A 19,541-nucleotide genomic window follows, 5' to 3' on the forward strand; every position below is an offset into this window, starting at 1 on the left:
CAAATAATCAACCCCTTGTCATTTTATCACCTTCTTATTGGCTGTTGAGTGCGAGTCTTTGGTTGCTTCTACGACCTTTTCCCCTGTAAGTTCTGGATGCTAAACGCATGTGCAGTGAGAATGCGCAGTCCCTCAGAGAATGTGAGTGAGTGAGTGAGTGAGTGAGTGAGTGTGTGTGTGTGCGTGTGTGGCACTAAAGTGAGCTACCCATTCACATTTCAAGAATGCTCACTGAAGACCCCTACTCAACCCCCCACCCCACCCCACCCCACCCCCCACACACACACACGCACACAAACAAACACACAAACTATATCACACATAATTGCACACACATGCAGAAACACACATAACTTCATACAAACACTCACACACAAACACATGCAGAACCACACATAACTGCGTACACACACACACTCACACACAAACACACACACAATCACACACACACAAACACACGTATTCACTCAGTGTGTTCTCTGTCCCATAGCATCTTGCAGCAGCCAGGGAACATGACACAGACTCCCTGAGGCGTTACAGCTGGACAGCGGACACACTGGACAACGTCAACCTGGTCTCCAGTCCCATCCACTCAGGGTAAGTGTGTGTGTGTGTGTGTGTGTGTGTGTGTGTGTGTGTGTGTGTGTGTGTGTGTGTGTGTGTGTGTGTGTGTGTGAGCACACTCGTGTGTGTGTGTGTGTGTGTGTGTGTGTGCATTGTGTCAGTATTAGAAAACCTGTGATTTTCCACCATCAAAAATATCTATCTTCGTCTTTCCTATCACCAAGTGACCTATCAACTCTTCCCCCATGTCACTACTGCACTTTCTTTGTAATCTTTCTGTATTCTCTCCTCCAATCTCTTGTCTTTATTTGTAATCTTTCTTAATTCTGTCCTTCAATCTCTTGTCTTTCCTCTCTCATCCAGTATCCTGATTATGTGATTATCCCGTAATGACATCTCTCTCTCTCTCTCTCTCTCTCTCTCTCTCTCCTCTGTCGACCATCATCTCTTATGTTAACCGCAAAGACACAGCCGCGTGGTGTTTACGGTAACCGCTGCGGTTTATGTTAACCTCTTGCGGTGAAACGGTCTCTCAGTATTTGCCGCCATTCATTGTTTCGTTCTTTTCCGCAGCTTTTCTTCTCCACTTCCTCAGTATGACTCCAGGTGATCCTCCTGCGCTCACGGTTTTCTCGTTTTTTTCCCTCTCTTTTCACTTTAATCCTCCCTCTTTCACTGTTTTTTTCTGTGCTTGTTTTCATCTGTGAGACGCCTCACAATAACGACACGTCTGAGACATGCACATCTGCACACAGATGTGTCCACTCTTCACTGTGATAAAGTTGCACCAGCCCACAAAAAAAAGTCAGGCCTTTTTGTTCAGAAAGCAGTAGTTGAAGATTTAAAAGATCATTACACAGAGATTCGATTCATTAGCCACCCGTTTTTTAACCTTTCTGTTGCCCCTGCCAACGATGGGGCATAATCTCTCACGCATATTCTCAGCTGAGAATAAAGGAGTCTTTTGTGAACAGATAAAAATTAGGGTTTACTTTTTCAAATACTAGTTTTCTTAAAATGCCCTAGATCAGAAGCACTGTTTTTTCCCCACACACATTGCTGTGGTTATGTTTTACACAAAGAGCCATGTAGCTGATCCATTGTGCTGTGGTCACCCCTCTGATTGGTCAGATTCCTGTTCGACACAGGGTCTCATTCACTAACTTACTGTATGTGTACATCCAGTTATCATACTGTCACAGATAATTAGCATTGGGTTCAAAACAAGTGTTAACATTATCCTCATCTTAAATAAAGTGGTTCTTGGTTGGGTAGGACTGTAGATGGCTATGGAGCGTGTTTGACTACTTAGAATATGGGTGCCAGGTTAAAAGACTGTTACTACTTTTAATACATGGGACTCATATTTTTAATGATTCATAGTATTAGCACAGCAAGTGACATAGTGAATAATGTTTTAAGTCAGTTCTACACATGTGGTTTGAAGCAGCAAATTACTTAACATTAGGAAAAAAAAAAGTTTATTTTCAGGCAAACACAGATTATGTGTGCGTACGCACGGTTGATGAATGAGACATTCTAACTGTATGACCCAGATGACAACCTGTAAAATGGAATCTGATCCACATATCAGAAGGGCATTCTCCAGCCGACCACACCCTACCAGTCCCTTACACACACCTGATTGGTTGAGGCACGGAATGTCATTCTCCCACCCTCTGAAAATTCTATGTGTTATTCAGTAACTGCAGATGACCACCAGTGTGATAATGGCCACCTCTTTACTATGAGTTCTCTTTCTTGGCAGTGCTCACAGACCGACCGCCCGACCGACTGTGGTCTGCTTTAACTCAGTCGTTGTGTTTGACAGTGGTGTTTCTTAACAAAGGAAACTGGTTGTGACCCACGTTTTGGTTGGTGCCGAGTGAAAAATGTGTGTGTCTAAATTGGACTAACTGCCAGGTCAGACGATTCATAGGCAATCCATCTCTTCTCTCTCTCTTACTCACACGCACTCACGTGTGCGTCTGTGTGTGTGTGCGTCTGTGTGTGTGTGTATGTGTGAGTGTTTTCTTATAGTCACAGCATGGGAAACGTCATCATTGATAGCCACAGATTTCAATCACTTTGCCTTTAGAATTTCACTGACTCGTATTTGTTTACACTTGTCTTTTTTTTACCTCTCCTTCTTCTCCTCATACCTCATTCCCAACCCACACCACCTCTCTTTCTGTCTCTATCTCTCTTTTTCCATCCATTCATATCTCACTCTCTCTCTCCCTCTCTCTCTCTCTCTCTCTCCCTCTCTCTCTCTCTCCCTCCCTCTCTCTCTCTCTCTCTCTCTCTCTCTCTCTCACCATCCCTCTCTCTCCCTCCCTCTCTCTGACTCTCTCTCTCTCTCTCTCACACACTCACTTTCCTCTTTATCTATTTATTTCCCTTCATATCTTCCTTTTCCATATCCTGTATCCCCCTTTCCCTCCTCGTCTCCAGGTTCCTGGTCAGCTTCATGGTTGACGCCCGCGGAGGCTCCATGCGCGGTAGCCGCCACAACGGCATGCGCATCATCATCCCGCCGCGCAAATGCACGGCGCCGACCCGCATCACCTGCCGCTTGGTCAAACGCCACAAGCTGGCCTCCCCGCCGCCCATGGTGGAGGGCGAGGGCCTGGCCAGCCGCCTAGTGGAGGTTGGCCCAGCAGGAGCTCAGTTTCTGGGGTAAGTGTCACCGCTGTCTCCCCCTCTGCCCTCGTCTCTCTGGGTCTTCTCGCTTCTCGCCCCCCTTCTCTACTCGTCCCCTCTACAGTCATGCTTTATCTCTTATCTTCATCCCCATAGATCCCCCCATGCGTGTTCCCTCTTTCTCTCTGGATAGACAGGTGTGGATAAAAAAAAGCAAGATCCTCCCCCGCCCCCACCAATTGACCGCTGTAGTAGTCAAACTAGCCGACACAGACACGCTAACGCTACGCTAACACTAGTTTCTGTTGCATTTTGTTTATGTATATGGACATGCTTCCTGCAGGCAGTGCCCCAGCTTAATGCCCAGGTATTAAACCCAGCTCCTATGTGTAGCACCAGTGATGTTTAGAGAGATATAGTTATAGATAGAATTTATAATAGATGAGTTTCATACTACACTAGGCAATAACTGCTCTTAAAATACACGTGTTAATCTGAGCTAAATAGAACGGAAACCACTGGAATGTTTTGGAGTTGAGTTGGGACTGATAATAACTTCCCAAAGCAGAATCAGAGGGCTGAGGGCCAGTGTTTGGCAGCTCTTTCAGTCTCTCCTCTAGAAGACTCCCAGATGCCAGCTGACTCCGGCACAGATGTGGCCCTGATTCGGCCCTGATCCAGACCTGTTCTGGGCCTGATACAGCCCTGTTCTGGCCCTGTTCTGGCCCTGATCCAGACCTGTTCTGGCCCTGTTCTGGCCCTGATCCAGACCTGTTCTGGCCCTGATACGGCCCTGTTCTGGCCCTGATACGGCCCTGTTCTGGCCCTGATACGGCCCTATTCTGGCCCTGATACAGCCCTGTTCTGGCCCCTGGGTCAGATCCGTTCCTGAGTCAGCAGGTACATTGGAGCGGCACCCCTGCAGGAATGACAGCTGTGTTCTCTATCTTCCTCCCTCTCTGTGTCTCTCCCCCACACCTTCCTCCTGCTGCCGCCGCTCAGTAAGCTCCACCTGCCTCGCAAACTCCCATCCGTCAGTGATGGCGAGAGGCTGGTTAGCCGAATCCTTCAGCTCGGCCCCCGAGGAACAAAATTTATTGGGTAGGAGTGTATGTTTAGAAAAAAAAAAGATGCCAACCCCGCCTTCGCAGATCTTTTTGTTTTTAAGTATTGCTGTTAATATTATCATAGTTACTTATTCTTATGATGATTATTATTATTACCATAGTTTTATTTTTCCGTTTAATTTCATTTTAAGTTGGAGTCACCTCCCTAATGGGTTCTGCTTTGAGGCTTTCAGTGGACCGTAGGCGTTCTCTGAAACCTGACCCAGTTGGGTTGGCTTGGCTTTGTTGGCTGCAATATTTCCGGACTGCGCTTTCGCAGGGCATGATGGATTCATCTCACTGTCATGTTACAGCTGACATCTTTGCCTCTTTACTTTTGGAGAGATTTATTTATTTATCTATTTTTTTTTATTTATTGTTTTGGATGGTTCGGGGTTGGGGTCAAGTAATAATGCTTTCTGTGTGTGAAGGCAAAAATAGTTACAGTGTTAGTTACAAAAATAGTTACAGTCCAAAAGTGGACTAAATGCATAAAAATGGCAGTTTTTAGTCAATTAAAGACTTGAGTTAATCTGCATTTATTAGAACTTAGCCTTAGTTCTAGAACTAGATTTTTGACTGAGTATGATGAAGGTTGAAAGGGTAGGGGGGATCATGAGGGGCCTTCGCGTTTGCACTCTGAAAATTTGTGTCGTGTCTCCCATGGCAACACGGAAAAACATTTACTCAAGTTGGACATTCCGCAGTCTCTGGGAGCACAGAGAAGGTGTTCACAGACGTCGGTCCCACGACTTACAGCACAGTCACCTAACCAATACCTGTTTCTCCCCTAACACACTAACAGCAATATTCCTACAGTACAATCTTCCTTCTCTGTTAGTTAATTTAATCTAGTTCGTATGCCCAGTTATTGACGTTATTGACGACAGCATCAACGTTGCTCGTTTTTGCTCCGATTGTTCAGGCCCATTACATCCCAGTTCAATTTCACAGGGAAACCATCAGTTATGTAACACTGTGCCACTTTCTCTGTGTCACCCCACAAATGATCAGCTCCCATCCTGCCACTGTGTGTTAGTCACTCATGAATAAACCCAATTAGCGTTTAGTTGTCGTGACTCAAACTGCAGAGTGTGCCACAAACTATTTCTTTTGAAATTCAACGGTTGTCAACTCTGTGTACCTCCGCATACCTCTCTGCACAGCGGAGGCAAACACAGGACTCTTTTTACTCAACCTCAGAGGGTTTACACAGTGCTCTCTCTTTCTCTCTCTCTCTCTCTCTCTCTCTCTCTCTTTCTCTACCTCCATCTCTCTTTCACACTCGTCCGACACAGAAGCTGTGAAATCCACCTCTCAGGGAGAAAAAAGAGAAACCAGAACAGAATGTTCTCATCGCTACTCACGCAGCCAAACAGGTCACGAATAAAGCTGCGGTCTGTGTTTCACGGATGATGACGTTAGAGGGAAAATCTACGGCCATCCTATCTGTCTCTGTGCCGTAATCTTTCACTAGCGGTATTAAAAGTTAATGTGGTTTCAGAGGATTTTGCGGTTACACCCCCAGCGCGGTTGTAGCAGGGATGCTACGCTGTACTGCTGATCCCAAAGGAAGAAGCTGTGTGTCCAGTCTAATCCTCTAGATAACAGTGTATGTGAATAATGCAGGGGTAGGATACAGTGTAAATAACTAGTACCTGACTAAATTCATGCAACATAACTGGGGTTTAGACGACATGTATGTGGCCAGTGGTGAGTGAGTTATTCTGTCACTGGCCCCAGCAGGCGGTTCACCGGAGATGCAGGAGGGTTTATTTTCCCATTGCGATTTGGCTAATCATGGCAAGACTGCTGTTGTGTGGGTTTATCCATGGATATCCCACAATTGGCATCAGTCATTCAGCAAGCTTCTATCTCCATCTCCATCCCCAGCTCATGGTCATCTATTACTTTTTGGATGTGTGTGTGTGTGTGTGTGGGGGGGGTGTCAGTGTGGGTGAGAGAGAGGGGGAGAGAGAGAGAGAGGCTATATGTGTGCATGTGCTGTGTGAGTATCTGCCTGTGTGTGTGTGTGTGTGTGTGTGTGTGTGTGTGTGTGTGTGCGTGTGCGCTTGCATGTGTTTCGCTATGACGAGACACACTCTTAAAATGCTCCGCGCTGTTTTCCCAACACAGACCAGTGATTGTGGAGATCCCCCACTTCGGCTCGTTGCGAGGGAAGGAGCGTGAGCTCATCCTCCTGAGGAGTGAGAACGGGGAGGCGTGGAAGGAGCACCAGTACGACTGCAAGATAGAGGACCTCAACCAGCTGCTCAACGGCATGGATGAAGGTACGAGCGCTATATAAAAAATAAATGAAATTGAAGGTACCAGCACGTTTCACACATCCCCCCCCAGTCATGCTGCTCAGACGGTCAGGGAAGTTAACACTTCACGTCCACGCACAGTCACACAGTGTTTTTTGTTTCAGGCTTAAAAAACGTTGAAACCTTTCAAATATATCTCCAGTGCCATACAATATCAGCAGCTGATTGTATCACCTTACAGCCTTCCGGTTGGTTCAGTGTGTATTTGTCGTACAAAAAAATCATGAGTCAAATCTGCCATTTCAATATAACCTTAGGGCCAAACACGATTCTTTCACACTGACCTATTAAGCACCTCTCGTAGTCTAAAACTGTATCTCATTCATCTCTCTGTGGTGTCTTTGAAGCAAGAAGTGTAATCCCAGAGGCCCAGGGTGTACCATGAAAACATCACGGTCATCAGCATATTGTTTAGACGGTCAGTCACCCAGCTCCTGAACATCCTGGAGTATGTGTGGGTTTGTTATGACATTCTCCAGGCATTCCTGAATCCCAAATGTGCGGCTTCAGAAGTAAACCTCACTTCTCCTCCATTTCTAAGTAAACCACCGCGTCGCTTTTCCCAGGCTCATGAAAGGCAATGTAAGATTCCTGGTATTAAACAGAAATTGTCCTCCCCCAAACACACACACACACTCACATACTCACACACTCACACACACACACACACACACACACACATACACTCACACCCACACACACTTACACTCAGGCAGGGATTTCCGTTCGTCCATATTTCTCCTCCTGTCGAATTCATCACGGCGTCAGCTGGAACAGAAATGGCGTTCACCATCCAACTCAAAAACATGCAGAGGCCAAGTAGTCTTGCCTTTGTGTGCTGAGCGCTAGCGTCTCAAGCAGAGATCTGTTCCATCGCTTTGGTGTGTGTTTATGCAAGGACATCTGAAGTTATCTAAAGTCTAGGTTTTTGTTAGATGAAACAATGATGAGGTCCAAGTCATTTTGTACAAACGGTGATAATCAGTGAGAGGACCTAGACATAAAGGGACAATGTACTGTTGCCCAATGCTGACATCTCTTTACAGTTAAAAAAAAATGCCATTTGTCCAGGTTTTTACTTAAATGTCCTCTCATATAAAAGAGATACATATTTATTCACGCGTCGATATTTTGTGGAGTAGTGCCCGGGAGTGATGTACGTCTGAGCTGACGTGACGAGATGCACAAGTGCGTGAAACAAGCATCTGAGTCAGCTCACAGTGTAAGCAGTAGCCCGCTGTTTGGAGGAGCAGAGCTGAAGGATGTGTTGCAACAACTAAGTGAACAACTAAGCTTTCAGTATCCCTTTGTTTACGTTCCAAACGTGTAGTTGTGCAAGGACCAGGGTCAGGATCAGCCTTTGTGAAACAAACACCCAGCCAGATCACAAACTCCCAATCCTTTCCTGCAGTTGGAAGAGCAGAAGATCTGGATATCCATTTTTGTGTTTTCTTCTATGTCTTTGCTAAAGTCCAGAATCTGGTCGTATGGTCCAACTCACACACTCTAGCAACTTATCCACCCTGAGCTGGAGAGCTTCGAGGAGCTTGAGAGCTGCATAACTAAGCTCTTTCTACCTTCTTCTGTGTCCTCTGCTAGTCGTCTAGTCTAACGCACTTATATACTTTCCCCAGAGCTGTTGAGCTCACTAATGTCCTGTATCTGGTGTTCTAGTCTAACACACTCATTTATTTCCCCCCAGAGCTGTTGAGCTCGCAAATGTCCTGTATCTGGTCGTCTAGTCTAACATGCTCGCTAATGTCCCGTCTCTGGTCGTCTAGTCTGACACACTAATTCCCCCCCCCCCCCCCCCGCAGAACTGGAGAGCTCCGAGGAGCTGGAGAGGAAGCGGATCTGCCGCATCATCACCAAGGACTTCCCGCAGTACTTTGCGGTGGTGTCACGCATCAAGCAGGAGAGCAACCAGATGGGGCCGGAGGGGGGCCACCTCGCCAGCAAGACCGTGCCTCTGGTCCAGGCCTCCTTCCCAGAGGGGGCTCTCACCAAGAAAATCAGAGTTGGACTGCAGGTCTGTGCACTGATGTACCTTAACAATAACAATCATAATAATAATAATAATAATAATACTTTCCACTTATATAGCGCTTTTCTAGGGACTCAAAGACGCTTACGCACTGGACAAAAGCGTCTGCCAAATACTTTAAAGTTAAACTTCACTCTGCCAGTGTTGTATTGATATTGTCATCCCTCTCAATATTGTACTTTCAGTTTTGTCCATTGCTTCCATTCAAATGAAGATTGATAGGGTGTTTCCTTGTATTGAGAAGTGCATAAACCAATTAACGCTCTGAGATTTAGCTCAATTTGCAATAGTTCTCATTGTCTGCTGTTGACCTTGTATAAGGCACCCATGCATGGAATGTGTTGTGTCTATGCTGGTTATATGGGACAGTATGGCTGACTGGAGCTAAAGTTCAAGGTCAGACCGAATGTCATGGAGTTGTGAGGCAGGTCAATGCTGTGTGGAGTCTGAATGGTGTTTTAGCATGTTTCCCAAATACCCAAGGGCAGTGTTCAGTTCTATGCATTATTCTACTCTATTATCTTGTGCAGTTGACATGGCTAAGCATTTGGATCCCACTTGGACCACATTTTGAGTATCGCAAACATCTGCACGTATATAAACAAAGCACATGTGTGGCGTTGAGATTACTAGCAAGACACAGTGACTTTTTATGCAGTGTTGACCTAACTGTAAGTTACACAGTAAGACACATGCTTGTCAAGCTCCTCTGAGTAAGGGTCTGTGATCTGCAACGTTAGACGTGTAACACCATGTATCAGCTTTTATATACATTCTTACGAGCTTTAAAACTCACTGCTTTACACAAATTGTGTGTATTAATCTGTGAAGGTAATAGACTAACTGTGTAACATGCCGTGTTCCCTCCAGGCTCAGCCTGTGCCAGATGATATGGTGAAGAAGACCCTGGGCAACAGGGCCACGTTTAGCCCCATCGTGACCGTCGAGCCCCGCCGCAGGAAGTTCCACAAGCCCATCACCATGACGATACCAGTCCCGCCTCTCTCTGGTGAAGGCGTCACCAACGGTTACAAGGGGGACTCCACCCCTTGCCTACGTCTCCTTTGCAGTATCACAGGCAAGTGGTTTTCTGTGGAAGGCAATGTGAAAGGGGAGATGGGAAGATCTTTAAATTATTCAGTAGTCAGCAGTCATGATGGCCTCTAATCCACGTCGATGTACCTTCATCTCACAGTTATATCATTTATAATGCAAAGATGTCCATAATTACAGTATTTTAAATAATGTATTGGGCGATGGTCTTTGCTCTGCAATGATTGAGGGAATCCCAATGCTGCTTTGCTCAGCTCTTCCCCATTCTCTTTCCTCAGTTTAGTGTAATTGGGAGAAATGAGCTTAAATTCGATTCATTTAAGTTTAATTCAAGAGTAAATGGGTGGCGGTATTGTGCATCCCTTAGCACTATGTAATCAGATCAGGTTGAACAAAGCCACTGTCGGAACCCCTTGCCTAAGCACATTGCTCAAAGATTACCCATACATACGTAAATGATTACAATCATACATACATGATTACATACATACATTGCCCCGTAGCACTAACAGTGAGCTTCTGTTTCAGGCGGCACATCTCCGGCACAGTGGGAGGACATCACCGGCACTACCCCGCTGACCTTCATGCATGACTGCGTGTCCTTCACCACCAACGTGTCAGCCAGGTGAGACCCAGAACTGAACATAGTCCCTTGGAATCCAGAGTAATCCATTTAGCAGCTGCAGGTGTAGCATTCACACAAAGGCCTATCAGGACAATTGGCTGTCCTACCTGAGACCATATATCCCACATAAAATACTCCACATTTGTATAACCAGTCTTTCAACTTTCAAAACACTTGTAAACCAAGAACTACAATTAGAGGACATTTTTTTTCTCTTCAGTTGATTTTGAGGAAATCACAATGCTGGGAAATGGGGTTAAACTGAAATGAAACCTGAACGTACGTGCCCTGTGTGCTTCTCCGAAAGGTTCTGGCTCGCGGACTGCCATCAGATCCCAGAGACGGTGGGCCTGGCCACTCAGCTGTACCGCGACCTCATCTGCGTGCCCTACATGGCCAAGTTTGTGGTGTTCGCCAAGATGAACGACCCCGTGGAGTCCAGCCTGCGCTGCTTCTGCATGACCGACGACAAGGTGGACAAGACCCTCGAGCAGCAGGAGAACTTCGAGGAGGTCGCCCGCAGCAAAGACATTGAGGTATGTGATGTGTCAGTGGTGGGACTCGTGGGCTCGGTCAGGCCTTGAATAAACTGACACATTGAGCAATGTCATGTGTTAGTGGTGGGATTCGTGAATAAACTGACACATTGAGCAATGTCATGTGTTAGTGGTGGGATTCGTGAATAAACTGACACATTGAGGTATGTCATGTGTCAGTTGTGGGACTCGTGGGCTTGATCAGGTCTTTAATAAACTGACACATTAAGATATGGGGGTAGATCACATATGGTCACACATTTTAGCAGTGAGTTGATTTTTTAAATGGAGTAAACATACCTCCTAATTACTCTCTATAACTCTCACCACTCACTCCATGTTCAACTAGTGGAAAAACCAAAGTCTGTTCTTGATCCCAAAGTTGTCCGTCGTCAGGAATTAAATTTCGCCATTAATCAATGAGTTACTTTTCCTGTCATTTTCGGAATCATTTCTATAGGTTTTGGAGGGGAGGCCCGTCTACGTGGATTGCTATGGCAACCTGGCTCCTCTGACTAAAGCCGGTCAGCTGCTGGTTCTGAACTTTTACGCTTTCAAAGAGAACCGTCTGCCATTCTGCGTGAAGGTAAGGCATCTTAAATCCGTCATCAACCAGATCAGTGGATTGTTTTAGTGGCATTACCTCCTTATAATATAAAGCCATTTTCTCCTGTATGACTCAGATACTATACCTATCCAGAAGCAGAGACAGGTTTCTCTATGCCTCGAATATCCTGATCCTTTATGCCCAGCGATTGGACTGGATTGTAATTTCCAAAGGGAAATTAGTTTGGTAGGGTCATTAGGTGCGGTAATTAAACTAATGTAATTAAACACAGAAAAATAACCCAGTCAGCTCAGACAGGTTTTAGGAATTCATTCTTCTGCGGCCATGAAATGTTAATGAATGTGTCTATTAAAAACAATTAGTCAAAATCTCATTACTGTAAGACCAAAATCACGCCATAGATGTCAATGCTATTTTTGGCACCCTTTTAAACACCCTAACTCCTTAAATGCAACCATCACAGGGCAACATACCCTGTAGTAGACTGTGTGAGACACTGGTCTGCTGAAGTTTGAGATTCAATTCAATTTTAATTTTATTCAATTCAATTTTAATTTTATTCAATTCAAATGTATTTATATAGTGCCAAAACAATACAATTGTCCCAAGGAGCTTTACAGAGCCCAGTGCCTGGACCCCTGGAGATGCATTTACATCAGTGCCTTCAAAATATACGTGTTCGTTTTTGCTATAAATTAGGAATACTTAACACGTTAAAAACGCAATTAACACAGTTATCTCAGTCAATCCATTATTACAAGTCTTAAGAAGAAAAAAAGCGATTGATCTCAGCAAATTGTGCGATTAATTAATGATTTGATTGACAGCACTATCTTATATTCATTTGGCAGACACTTTTATCCAGAGTGACGTACAATTGCAGAGCAACAATAAGCTTTCTGTAAATTGGGAGACCTTGGAGAAATCACTGAGTACTAAGTCTAAAATATCTAGGTGCAAACAAACAGCTTTCTTCCCTTTGGCCGATGTAGGTCAGAGATAATGGCCAGGAGCCTTGTGGACGTCTGTCTTTCCTACGAGACAGCAAGCCTTCAAAGAGTATCCCTCAGACAGCAGTTTGCAATTTAAATATCACACTGCCAGCGCTCAAGAAGGTAAGTGGGCATCTTCATGTGTCTTCCTCGTCATACCATGCCATCATCATCTACAGGGAAGGGACAGGAGGGTTTTCAATAGGGTTTAAAAAAAAAAAAACTACAAAACAAACAGACAAAAAACTACAAACATGGCTGAAACCGCCCAAGTGTGTCTTTTATCTGTTTTGAGGTTTCCTCAAGTTGATTTTGTTGTTTCTTTGGTGACCGCTCCCCTCTGAATCAGCCATTTTCTTTTCCGCAAGCCTCATGCTTTTGGCTGCAGGTGCACGGGAGTTCGTGCTTTTCCAGTGGCTTCAATCTGTGGTGGCTTCTCTGTGCTCTTTATTTGCTATGAGTGTTGGCTAATTCGTTGTTTTTCCTGCCGGCTTATGTTTTAATTTCCTGATATTTGGTTTCAACTGTTTGTTTATTCTTTCCTTTGCGGTGGCTTGGGTTGTTTTATTTCTTCAGTGCGCTCTGTCGCTCCCTTTTTTTCACACCCTGATGTTTCTTTTCCCTGCTCTCCCATTATGTTATCCTTTTACCTCCCCCTGTTTCTGCAATGCATCTTGGGAACGCAACAGGATATGGATTCAGATCCTGAGGAAGAGGTAAAGCACACATACGCTCTCATCACCACCACCCCGTTTGCTTATGTTGTAGTGGCTTCTCTCTTTGGGGGCCTCTATGGTCGTTCTCCATCGCTCAGCATAGGCTCCCATTAGAATACATGGCTTTGGGAAGCTTTGGGTAAATAAGGCTTACCAGCTTAGCAGTATCTTATTTTACTCCTTAGCTGCTTTAGCATTCATCTGGCAAGTGATATGGCAATCATTTTTTTAGTTGCCCATTGTCTCCTTTTGTCCTGGATGTCGCGATAGAGAATAAAGTGCTAAACGTTACCAGTACAGCAATGTACAGGTATATACTTTATGTGATAAAAATGATCTAGAATTCTCTAAAATTGCATTTTCTTACAAAATCAATTAACATATGGCTTAAGAATATAGTGAGTGTCTATGTAGCATAGTTGTTGATGTCTGATGTAACCAATCAATGTCTCTTTACTGTTTTGTGACCCAAAGAATTCATTAAAGGAAATCAATAAATCTAGTATTGATCTCCCTTAGTGAACTAAAAGGTTTTATTTGGGTGACAGCTCATAGTTTATGTAAGCCCACAGAAGACATATAATGATAAATGATAAGGTTTGTAAACTCAAGTACATTATATGGGATGAAGCTGCTAGATCTTCTGACTTGTATAAATTGGCTTATTGATAACACTGGTCCTACTGCCCTGTTTTTGAAGAAAACTATTATTTCTGTTCATACCGACACACACACACAGTACTATTTCAGTGGACCACGTTTGCCCCCTGTAAATCTGTGGCAAATGCCTTCGTCCTGTAATCAAATACTCCACATTTTTCTGTGGACCGTAGTCCCTCTTACATAACCATGAATATGAAAATCACAAATTTCCATTCAAAGTCCATTTAAAACAAACTGCATAGATGCAATAGATCTATCTATCTATAAATCTATCTAAGTAATTAGTTTATAGTGTATGGTCAGTTTATTGGGCATTAAAGAGAGAGAACTGATAGGACTTCTTCTTGTTGTTGTTCCAGACTGAAAAACCAGAAAGACGTCACACCTTTGCATCTCTAGCCTTACGTAAGCGCTACAGCTATCTGAGTGAGCCTGCCACCAGTGAGTGTGATGTTTTCACTAACTTGTTTTCGGGAAAACAAATTGCCTTAACATAATTAATTAACTAAATTAACATGTATTAACTTACTCAATAACCCATAATGTTATGTAGATTATAAGTTGATTGTGAAATTATGAATACTGTAGATATGCCAGTGCACACATACAATATATATGTTTTATCTGCACATACTCACCCTACATAAGTCCACATGCTTGGTTTTTTTGACATGGTATTCCCTGCATGAGGTGTTGTTCTTTTAAGTTGCTGTGCCGTGCCTGCCCACTTTGAAAGATTATTTTGTTTACGTTGTTTGTTTGTTTGTTTTATTTTTCTCACTGCCAAGAATCGACTTTACTCTACAACATCCTGTGGGATTTTTTACTCTGATTGACTGTTTCCGCATTTGGAATCCGCTGTCAAAGGAAAAATTCCACCTTTATGTTTCTTTTCCCTTATGTTCGTTTTGACAGAAACAGTCTTGCTCTTTTTGGCTTTGTGATTGTGCAGCGTTTTATTGATTGAGGTTTTTTCTCTTGACAAGAGTTTGCATGTAAGGTCGCAAGAAGACTTCCAGGTCCCCACTGCTTGCACTGAATTGCCTGTCTTCAAGGTTACTCAGTTCTGCATGCCACGTGGAGATATTATGGATGCAAAACCTAGTCCTTGAGCCTGTGTTTTGCCATAATAGGTTGCTTTAGAATCAAACGCAAGGAGGCTTGTATTCAGTATTTATTTCTGTTTTTGTCAGAACACCCCAAACCAGTGGGGGCTGACAACTGGACTTTCAGACCAAACAGATAAAAGGCACTTTTTTTAAGCAAAAAATAATAATTAGACAGTGAGTGACAGATGAATGTAGCACATCAAAAGTCAAAAGAGACAAAATAAGTTCTTTGTTATTCTGGGTTTCTGTGCATTTGTCGGCATTTTTTCGTTCATTTATTGAGTTATTTCTTTCATCATCATAGACATTGTGTTGCTGCGTGTGCTTTGTTGGGCTTCTTAAGTTTCGTTGTGCGTTCTTGTGGACCATGGATCACCACCACCTTATCATTTCGCTTCATCTCCTCCCTATCCATCTGCCCCAAACCATCACTTCATCAAACTGTTGTTCTTTCTCCTTTTATAAGACAAGAATCACTGACCAATTTTTTTCCTCTGGTCTCTCATTTTTTGTTGATTTTATGTTGGATTTCATTTTGCTTATTTAAGAAACAGTTGAACGAACTACAACAAGAACACTGCCTGGTGGTTACGCTCACAAACCTGTCTTTTCAACAAGATCTTACCAGGCATGGTCGGCTGCTCCTATTACCGTCCCTGGGCAAGCAAAATGTGGACTGGGTTCCCTCTCCAGCTCACCTTCCACCACCCCATCTGCTTCTCCATTAAAGTCAGTCTGGTCGATACCGTCAGCATCGCCAATCAAGTCCACACTGGGAGCCTCCAATGTATCCCCAGCTAAATCAGTTTGTGATGTAGCCTCCCCTATCCGATCATACAGAACTATTGCATCCCCTATTAAGACTGTCGTGCAGCAAGGGCAGTATCCCATGCCAGTCTCTGCCAGTCTCATGCCCTCGCCCATTAAAACTGGCACAGACCCAACTTCAGTTAAAGCTCTCGCTGCCACACTTTCCTCAAGAGCTTTGCCTGCCGCGCAAGTAGGCTCCATGCTCGATCGATCTGCCATTTCAATGACCCCTCCCGATTCCCCCAAGTTGACTGTGAATATGTACAGTTCCAGTTTACCATTCAAATCAGTACTATCTTCAATGGCCACAACTCATTCAGTAAAAACGATATCAAGTTTGTCCACAGTCAAACCTCCTGCCGATGCAGTATCAGCACCAAAACCAACCCTATTCACCTCTGCCTTGTCCTCACCAGTTAAATCCACAGCTGCAGCTTCAGAAACGGCCATGCTTAATGGCTCTGTCTCCCCCATCAAATGCCCATCATCCTCCACTGCACCTCCTCGTATCCTCACAGGAGTTACCAGCAGCCTGCAGGAGAGGATACAGGCCACGACGCAGGCAGCTACATCGAGTGTCACCGCTGCCATCGACGAAGCTGAAAAATCATTCAACTCCTGCGGTGTCGCAAGTTACAGCACGCTTAAATCCATGTCCCCCTCCCTTAGAGCCAGTGTTGCCAGCTCTGTTTACTCAACGCTTAGATCCCACACAGCCGCCTCCACCACCACCACAGTATCCTCCAGTACCATTACGGTACCCGTGTATTCCCTTGTGAATGTGTTACCTAATCCACAGCTGCCACACCCCCCAGAACCAATGTCAACATCAGACAGATCGGCAGCTGCACAACAAACGCACACTTCTGCCCAGTCCTCCACTCCCAGATCAAAGTCTACCCTGAAATCCTCACTGTTCCTGTCCCCCACGTCCCTCAAAGCAACCACTGCCTCCTCCTTGTCCCACAGTCAGGAAATACTCAGAGATGTTGCAGACATGAAAGAGGATCTGATGCGAATGACTGCCATCCTTCAAAGCGAAACCAGTTCAGCAGCTAAATGCTATCAGTCTCAGGCAGCCAAAGAGGCAAAGATAGAAGACGAGGAGCCTTTTAGTTTAGTTGAAAAAGTGAAAGAGGACCTAGTCAAAGTTAGCGAAATCCTCACGAAAGATGTGCTGAGCGAAGCAAAAGCTGCTGCCAGAGAGAGGACCACAGAGGAAGAGTGGGAAGAGTTTTCAAAAGATGAAATAGAAGATGCCAGACAGAGTGCATTGAGATCACTGCCCACGTTTAATCCCACACTCCCAGTTAGGCCGCAATCTGTGCCTGACAAAGACCTCAATTTAGCTAAAGTGGTAGACTATTTGACGTACGACATTGGTGCTAGCTCTCTGTCCAGAATGGCTGATGCCAAGTGCAGATATGAAGAGATGAAAAAAGACGGGGAGGAGAAACAGAAACGTGGCATCAAGCCCGAGCACAAGCTCAAAATGCCACCCTCGGGTATGCGTTCCTCCCCCTCTGAGAAAGACTTAAGCAAACTAGCCGATTCCTACACGGGCACAGACGCCATCCTCGAGTCCCCTGACGATTTCTCCCACGAGCAGGACAAGAGCCCCCTGTCAGACAGTGGTTTCGAAACGAGGAGTGATAAGACTCCCTCAGCACCTCAAAGTGCCGAGAGCACTGGGCCCAAACCTCTCTTCATAGACGTTCCCATTCCTCCTGTCATTACAGAGACCCGAACAGAGGTGGTACACATAAGGAGTTATGAGCACCCAGATGACCTTTGCGAGCCCATCATGGAAGAGGCAGCATCAGGAGCAGCTGCTGCAGAGGCATTTGCACCTACATGTGGGGGGCCAGAACCGACAGTCAAGACCTTTCAGATGAAGGTGAACGGCGAGGAGGACTCCCTTATGAGCAAAAGCATGTGCCTGACAGAGGAAACACATATCACCACCACCACACGGATGGTGTACCACAAACCACAGCTAACCGAGAGCAGTGGCGTCGGAATGGAGGAAACTATGTCAGTAAGAGACATCATGAAAGCATTCCAGTCGGGTCGAGACCCTTCCAAAGAATTGGCCGGCCTATTTGAACACAAAGCTGCCCAAGAGTCGATAAAAGGAGACGAGCTGTCTCCACGTTTCCTCGATAAAGACATGAAAGGGAAGCCTAAGGTGGAAAGGATAATCGAGGTTCACATAGAAAAGGGCAACACCTCGGACCCAACCGAGGTCATAATCAGAGAAACTAAGAAACATCCAGACTACCGCAGCATGAAGGAATTACTCGACAAAGCCGAGGGTGATTACGAGGTAATGCAGGAGGAGGACGACTTTGCCGCAGAGGAGTCACTGCCTTCTTACTTAGACACCTCGAGAGTCAACACTCCAGTCTCTCAGGAAGAGGACAGCCGCCCCAGCTCTGCTCAGCTCATGGCTGATGATTCTTACAAGACACTGAAGCTCCTGAGCCAGCACTCGGTAGAGTATCACGATGATGAGCAGTCAGAACTGAGGGGGGAGTCCTACAGATTTGCAGAGAAAATGCTCCTCTCAGAAAAACTAGACATTTCACATTCTGATACAGAGGAAGCTGTAGCAGACCAGGCCCGTGGCTTTCCAGCAGAGACACATGGGGCTGAAGGTCATGGCTATGGCGAGAGAGTGTCAGGCTCTAGGAAAGAGACTCTTCTTAAGTCCAAGGATGCATCAGACAAATCCGGTAAATTCTCTTCAAAAGATGAGCCATATGACAAATTGACCGTGTTGCATTACACAACAGAACCCGGCAGCCCCAAGCATGCAGTGTGGATGCGTTTCACCCAGGACAGGCAAGACAGAAACAGAGAGAAGCTAATATACGAAGATCGCTTGGATCGAACTGTAAAGGAGGCAGAGGAAAAACTGAGTGAGGTCTCGCAGTTTTTCCGTGACAAAACAGAGAAACTGAACGACGAGCTTCAGTCACCAGAAAAGAAGCCTACCAAGAGGGTGCCGAGAGAGACTCGGTCTGGGCCCAGTTCCATGTGTAGTAGTCCGGAGAAAACACAGCAGAAGAGGGAAGCAAGTAGTGGCGAGGAGTGGGCAAGGGGAAGTATGAGAGAATCCTCAGTTGGGAAGTTGTTCGGAAGCGAGAGAAAAGTGCCAGTGTTCCTAGTAGTCCAGAGAGACGTTCCCAGTTTGAAACCAGGCAAGAAAAGCCTAAACAGGACAGTGAGGCACTACCAACAAAAGTCCCACCTCCCGTTGCAGTTAAGTCCTCCAAAGTTACCAGTGTACCTAGTAGTCCAGAGAGACGTTCTCAGTTTGAAACCAGAGAAGAAAAGCCTATACAGGACAGTGAGGCACTACCAACAAAAGTCCCACCTCCCGTTGCAGTTAAGTCCTCCAAAGTTACCAGTGTACCTAGTAGTCCAGAGAGACGTTCTCAGTTTGAAACCAGAGAAGAAAAGCCTATACAGGACAGTGAGGCACTACTAACAAAAGTCCCACCTCCCATTGCAGTTAAGTCCTCCAAAGTTACCGCTTTTAAACAGAAATTTGAAGCTGAGGCACAAAAACAAGAAAAAAGTGCTCCTGGATCACCAAAGACCCCAAGGAAACAGTTTCAGGAGAGTAAGCTACCAGTTTACCAGCCTTTTCAAGAGTCAAAAACAGCAAAAAGTCCCTCAGAGGAGGAGAAAATCTCACCAAAAAAGACAGATATCGATAGAAATAGGGGGTCTATAGAACCACGTCCTGATGTCAATAAATCTGGAATATCTGTCACTGC

General features: G+C 45.1%; 1 protein-coding gene across 34 annotated transcripts in view; it reads left to right on the forward strand.

The window, feature by feature from the left end:
* Positions 1-19,541, forward strand: part of ank3b (ankyrin 3b) — a 206,639-nt gene that overhangs the window by 170,948 nt on the left and 16,150 nt on the right. For 21 of the 34 annotated variants that reach the window (XM_031561619.2, XM_031561614.2, XM_031561623.2 and 18 more), the window contains 13 exons: positions 491-597; positions 1,138-1,170; positions 3,019-3,243; positions 6,450-6,604; positions 8,458-8,669; positions 9,555-9,762; positions 10,266-10,362; positions 10,670-10,898; positions 11,359-11,484; positions 12,459-12,581; positions 13,148-13,174; positions 14,197-14,278; positions 15,495-19,334. In XM_031561619.2, the coding sequence (XP_031417479.1) occupies positions 491-597; positions 1,138-1,170; positions 3,019-3,243; positions 6,450-6,604; positions 8,458-8,669; positions 9,555-9,762; positions 10,266-10,362; positions 10,670-10,898; positions 11,359-11,484; positions 12,459-12,581; positions 13,148-13,174; positions 14,197-14,278; positions 15,495-19,249 (5,379 nt within the window). In that variant the 3' untranslated portion in view covers positions 19,250-19,334. Of the gene's footprint in view, positions 1-490; positions 598-1,137; positions 1,171-3,018; positions 3,244-6,449; positions 6,605-8,457; positions 8,670-9,554; positions 9,763-10,265; positions 10,363-10,669; positions 10,899-11,358; positions 11,485-12,458; positions 12,582-13,147; positions 13,175-14,196; positions 14,279-15,494; positions 19,335-19,541 lie in introns of those variants that run through there. The other 13 variants (XM_031561613.2, XM_031561638.2, XM_031561620.2 and 10 more) reach the window with 4 other exon arrangements.

This window comes from Clupea harengus, chromosome 23, assembly GCF_900700415.2.
Source record: "Clupea harengus chromosome 23, Ch_v2.0.2, whole genome shotgun sequence".
NCBI classification, from domain to species: domain Eukaryota; kingdom Metazoa; phylum Chordata; class Actinopteri; order Clupeiformes; family Clupeidae; genus Clupea; species Clupea harengus.